At 35.7% G+C, this 6,388-nt stretch overlaps 1 protein-coding gene across 1 annotated transcript in view; it reads right to left on the reverse strand.

Moving 5' to 3' along the window:
- LOC103465652 (voltage-dependent calcium channel subunit alpha-2/delta-4-like) overlaps positions 1 to 6,388 on the reverse strand; it is a 60,050-nt gene that overhangs the window by 36,269 nt on the left and 17,393 nt on the right. Inside the window, 5 exon segments of the mRNA XM_017305137.1 lie at positions 134 to 353; positions 1,084 to 1,144; positions 2,901 to 3,032; positions 3,119 to 3,281; positions 4,983 to 5,042. Coding sequence (XP_017160626.1) covers positions 134 to 353; positions 1,084 to 1,144; positions 2,901 to 3,032; positions 3,119 to 3,281; positions 4,983 to 5,042 — 636 coding nt within the window.

Raw genomic sequence — 6,388 nt, forward strand, 5'->3', positions numbered from 1 at the left:
ATGGATGGATGTTCAACAAAAATATCCCGGACAAGCCCCCACTTATGAACTGTGAGGTTAGAACACTTATGTTACACCCTAGGCTAATAGGGTGTAACATACATAAAGAAAACAAATGTAACTGAGTAAGCACATCTAATCAATCTCTTGCAAAGTAGAAGTGTGTTTGTGAATAAGAARACTTGTTAAAAATGCMTCTCACAGCAATGAGATTGACAAAATCATTCTCTCCTAGTGTGTCCAGGATGGTGTTAATGGTSTGTTTGGCTATGGTCATCTTTAATCCCTTCATGCTGCCACTGATATCCACCATGATGATAATATCCTTGGGAGATGTAGCTGCCTGGATATACCTGTGAAACAGTGAAGCAAAAGACACATTTAAATCAATATCAGGACCCTAGTGTTAATTATTTAAGTAAAAATGTATTCTCACATTTTTTTTTCAGAACACATTTTCATAGATCTAGYAGTGTCTGGKGTCTCAGGTGAAAACTCGYTTTGTGGAGAAATGTTCAGGGACATACAGTTCTCTGGTATTATTTAGAGCGCATGAACAGTCACATATGGTGCCATGTCGGCTGCAGTGACCTGGCTGAGGAAACAGCTTAACGTCTTTTAGAGAGGATCACAGGTCCAGGTCACCGTTCAGTCTACTCACTCAGGGGAACCAGGTCTCTGTCTGACCAGAACTCTACAGAGCAGTTATTCCTGCTTGCTAAAAAACAATGAAACAAAAAATATACACCATGCAACGCAATGATCTGGTGTGAAACATTGAAAGAACAATAAATTCCTATGACTTTATTATTCTGCATGTGCAGTTTATTTATCTCATGAGTAAGCAGAAAAAGACAATGTCTAGTAAAAAAGWAGTCGAAAGTATAAAGTAGCTAATGCGGTGTGTCAGGGAATCAGAGAATCTATTAGAGCAYATCAGTCTTTTACCTGACAACCACTCAATGGCCAAAATTAATTCTCCACATTTACTCCAGAGACACCAGGTCACAAAAAATAATAAGAGATTCAAAAAATATGAAAATACACATTTAATGTTGACTTCAGTGTGCTCTGAGAACTCACCAATTTCTGTTTCTGCTGTCAAAAGCTACCACACCATTGTTGTCAGGAGTCCATTTAATACCTGGAAGAGGTAGTTTACAGTCACGAAGGTTGTCACAATTAAAAAACAATAATTTGATACCAATACTAAGAAAATTACCTGAGATTCATATAACTCAAAACTGCTGCAAAATGAGGTTAAAATATGACCACTTACAAGGTGAAAATATTTYAACTTCCTTAATTAGGGCAAAACCAATAAGTAAGGCACAGTTCTGCCTTAATTAATATATTTTCTAATTAAGAAAACATAGGACTTAAATGTATMATTTATTTTTAATTTTTTGTAAAATWGTCAACAAGATAACAGTATAAATAAGTGCTAGCTATTAAGCTAATTGTCTAATTAATGTGTTCATGAGCGCTTCCATTTTCCTTTCAATTTGACGTTGTTACAAACATATTACTACTGAGGGAAACAGTGGATTATTTTATATGACATAACCAGTTTTTAAAACAAATATAGATCTGGTGCATWTAAAGCATGTTTTTTGAAGAGCAAACATGCATATGTGTTTCTAGAAATTTTGGTAAACATTTTCCAAATTTTTYTGCTCTATTTGCCAGGTTCACTCGAATGACATTACAACTAAAGTTTAAACTAAAGAATAATAGAGGGGGCACACTGGCATCTTAAGTTGCATCACTATTTAGTAGCTCATGAAAATTTTTCTGCGTTAATTTGTTCTGGAATGGAGTGGAGATTTGAATGATAAGAACGGAGCATTGCATGATTAGAATGAAGAGTTGTGTGTTTGACAGTTTGCACCTGAGAAATGGATCTCGGTCGGATAACTCAAACATGACTGTGACTATGAAACTAATAATTGCATTAATAACATAACAATAACACRTCATCAGGGAGGTTTACTACTTCACTGTTGTAGATACATTTTTAAGTTGCTCTCAATCATCAGTGTTGTAGTGTCTGCTTGTAGCATTCACTCATCTCATATGTGGCATCCTTCAGAATTTAGTTTGTTTCCTATCCATAGGAAACAAACTGTGGATAGGAAACAATCCATAGTTTGTTTGATTCTTCTAGAGGTTAGTACCTCTAACAAAGCTTTTGTTGACATTGTCATCTAAAACAGCTTCCTCTATGTCTTGGCATCTTCCTAACATCCACACACTTTAGGGAAGATTTGGTAAACCAACCAGTTTCTCCTTCATACCTCAAAATTAAATTAAAACATAAAAGTAATCAAACATTCCTTTACATGTTCTCAGTGCTTAGAGTGAGTGTACCTTTTAATGTTCATTAAAAACTTTTTTTTTACTGGTTAAGTATGAAATACTTAAAAGTTCTTAGAAGTCCTAATTCTTCTTAGTTTTTTTTCACATTATTCTAGTTTTATTCTAAGTACTGTTTTTAAGTACAGTAAACTGCAAATTCATTTCAATAAGTTTCTTCTATGTTTGTTTGTGCCTGTTTCTGATGTGGGATTATTACATCAGGTTCAAAGAAGCTCTTTCTGAAACATATGTCTGTTTAAAAGTTTTACAAATGTATCTTTTTAGCACATTTTTAAAACATCAGCTTGTCGTGATTGTTGCGAAGCACTTTGGTCAAATGCTGATGTTTTAAAATGTGCTAAAAAGATACATTTGTAAAACTTTTAAACAGACATATGTTTCAGAAAGAGCTTCTTTGAACCTGATGTAATAATCCCACATCAGAAACAGGCACAAACAAACATAGAAGAAACTTATTGAAATRAATTTGCAGTTTACTATACTTAAAATCATGAACATAAGAAAGGTCAAGATAAACTTACCAGGATAGATTCTAAAAAAGCCATAGGAACTGCCAAAGTACTGCCAAGTAAGTGTGGGATCTCTCAGAAAGTTGTTAATGTAGACATCATTCAAAGCCTCGGAGTTGTAGATGGCATTAAGCAATTTGGGATCTGCTTGGGAAAATGACAAAATTGTGAGAAAGATTTGGGCAATTTTACTTCCACAAGCAGTTGTGTGATGCGATCCTCCTCACAACCTTTGTTGTAGACATTTGTGGGAACCTGGATGTTGCTCTGTTGAGTATTCACAGGCAGGTTGTTAAAATGTTCGTTTTCTTCAAGCGGAAACTCTCCGCCCAGCTCCACATAGTTCCCGTCTTCATCCATCGTGTTGATCAGCATGGAGTTGTAATAGTCAAACTGAGAGACAGTAAAAGGGAATTAAACTCTTCAATACCAATCATTGCTACATGTYAGTGCTGTCTGTGTCTGTTCTCTGAAAACAGAATTAGCAAAAAACTAGGACAGCAAATGAAAAGGACTCAATGTGGACCTTAAATCAAAAATACAGAAATGCTCTRTATGTTAAACATTTTCTCATTTCTCTMTATATATATTTTAAATGAAAACAGGATAAAACATGTGATCTGACATCAGTGGGAGGAGCTGTGCTCTGGCAGATTAGGAAGGTTGTTTACATAGGATATTCACCAACACAGAAAAGGGATCTTGGAATTCGGGGAAATACAAAAAAATKTAAAGGTTTTTCCAGATGAATAAGATRTAGTTCATCTTTTGGTTAAATGACAAAGAATAGCCACAGCACCAAAGACACTGTTGTAGATAGTGTCTTTGGTGTAGATACATAAAAACGTCTTTCCTCCTACAGAGTTCTGTCATTGCTTTTTTAAAATCACACTTCAATATTACCTATCATCAAACAGACAAAGATGACATTATGCTCACAAACAAGATGTTGCTAGTCTGATAGTCTAGGGTAGCTATGGTGCTATGTACTTGGACGCCGTTGTCAGAACTGATGGAAAAGAAAAGTATATTTTGGTTTTGGAGTTGTCTAGTGAACCTCTGAACTTAATTCTGTGTCATGACTTTAAACTCTCCAAACATTCTTTAAAACCTTCCAAATTGGCAGATATAAAAACGTTTGATGAAGAAGAGAAGACCTGTGCTACTCCAAAGAGATAGAAAAATTTGATGTCAGTCATTGCAAACACTGGATGGCAGGTGTGAAAGACAAAGGTGGCACAACCAGTTCATAGGTTTATGGGCCGATTACTTCTTCATGTTGGGCCAAATTAGAGTAACATTACATTGAAAGTCAGATGGGTAACTGACAATGGGTAACTTCAGAAAAGATGACTATCTGCCCAAAGAACACAAAGGGCATCGTGAATCTTTAGTTCTTCTATATTCATGACATGCATGTCTTTAAATATTAAAAATTATTTTTTTTTGTTGCTATTTTCGTTTTTGTAGCAACCAGCAGAAATTGGTTATGTTAATGGATTCATATAGRATTTTTTTTTAAGCAAAGATTTCTTGCATTGGTGTTGACCCAGTTTCCTCACAGCGAGCTAAAGTTGATGTAATCTAATTTCAAGTGTCAGCTGAAGTTGTAAAGCTCCTGCGTGTCGCTGCCCCAACTCCAAACCAGCCTGCTGTTACCTCCAGTTCACTCACAGTCAGCATTATCCATTATCTAACAGTGCAAGCCAATTATACCTCTGACTAACAAATTAGATAGACACACACTCACACACACTAATATTTATGTACACACACACACGCACACGCACGCATGCACGCACGCACGCACACACACACACACACACACACACACGCATACACGTGTCACTTTTCCCATTTAAATGGTACCACATTTTAAAGGAAAATGCATTTGTGGGTTGAGCAGTAAATAGATTTTTGTTTACATGAACAATTTGCCAAGTTGAGTCTATCAATGAAAAACTGTTTTTGGTGTGGGCAGTGGTGTGTGGAGCACCATCTCCCTCCCTTGAAAAACAAGGATTTTAGATAAACAGACAAACTGACAAGCAGACAGACAGATGTGTGTGATAACAAAAAGGAGGATCCACTGACCTGCAGTGAACTGTTGTATTCATGGTACAGGTCAGCATCTTCTGCAGACTCCGCTAACCTCTAGCAAGAAATAGACCAGACACAATAAAATTTAATTAAAACTAGACATTGGACGAACAATGTGTAGAACCTCTGTGTACAGTGACTAGAACAAAATAATTGGTTTTGCACCAATGCTGGTTTCTTTGTAGTTTGTTCTGGTCTCACCTGGAGACCACCATTTCACTTCCAACACTCCAGTGGTCTGGAACTGTTTCCAAGGTACAAACCACCTTCAGTTTCTAACTCCTAACAGTTACTTTGATTTGTTCATACGGCTGAAGTGACTTGAATCAACATGATAACAATCAGGGAGACCCTTAACCAATTCTAAACCTTTTAAGTAGCCTGACACAATCTGCTTACAACAACGACCATAACCCAGATCTTGTTGTAACGTAAAGCCTGTCCGCAAATAGATGCATTAACTCTTGTGTTTACATTGGTCTGTCAGACCAAAATTTTAGTTTCTCATATGATGGTTTTAAACTACATGAAATTATCTTTCTTTAGACATAAGACTAACAAACTAAAATATTACGCTCACAGAGATTAAAGGGTAAATGTAATGGTAATTTTATTATTTAATTCTTCACGGCCTTATGCTTATTAGGAATTYGTCAGATAGTCAGAAACTCTGTGAGAAAGCTGTTCCACTTTATGTGATTTCTATATGCTGTACCTTCAAGATTAAAGGAGGATCCTGGAATGAGTTCAGCTCCATCTCATGAAACACCTGACCTCATTTAGCTTCCTAGCAGCAAACCAATCTAATCGGCCAATCAGAAACATGTCAGTGCAGGATCCTACTTAAAAGGCCGATCCAGAACTGGTTAGCCTCAAAATCAGACTCTCGACATGAAGAAGCAGATCTACATGCCGTTTTGCATCCACAAAGCACAAAAAAAAMCTAAAAAAGAGGAAGAAGTTCCAACCTAAAAGCATATAGAGCTCCTCTGCTCACCAGTAATGAAGGCAAGCTCTGATTATTTAATCTGCAATTATTTTCTTAAGAATATTTCAATATGGGCAAAAAATATTGTTCTTATACAGGTGACTGAAAGTGTTAATGATCTACTCTGTTAACACAGAGAAGCATTATTCCATTAAATATATTTAATACAAAAACAAGCAAGAAAGAAGGCAACTTCTACTTTTWAATGATTTAAAACAGTGATAAAGTGTTTCCATTACATAGAGAGGCAAAAATAATTAATATGTCTAACTTATAAATGATGGAAATAAACAAACACACCAAAAAACTAGGCAAAAGCTCACATTTTGTCCATACATAACAAGTTCATGTAAATTAAAAGTTAAAATCCAAACATTATTTGCTTTTTGGTCAACAACAGAATGCAAAATAT

Source organism: Poecilia reticulata, linkage group LG6 (assembly GCF_000633615.1).
Source record: "Poecilia reticulata strain Guanapo linkage group LG6, Guppy_female_1.0+MT, whole genome shotgun sequence".
Classification (NCBI taxonomy): Eukaryota; Metazoa; Chordata; class Actinopteri; order Cyprinodontiformes; family Poeciliidae; genus Poecilia; species Poecilia reticulata.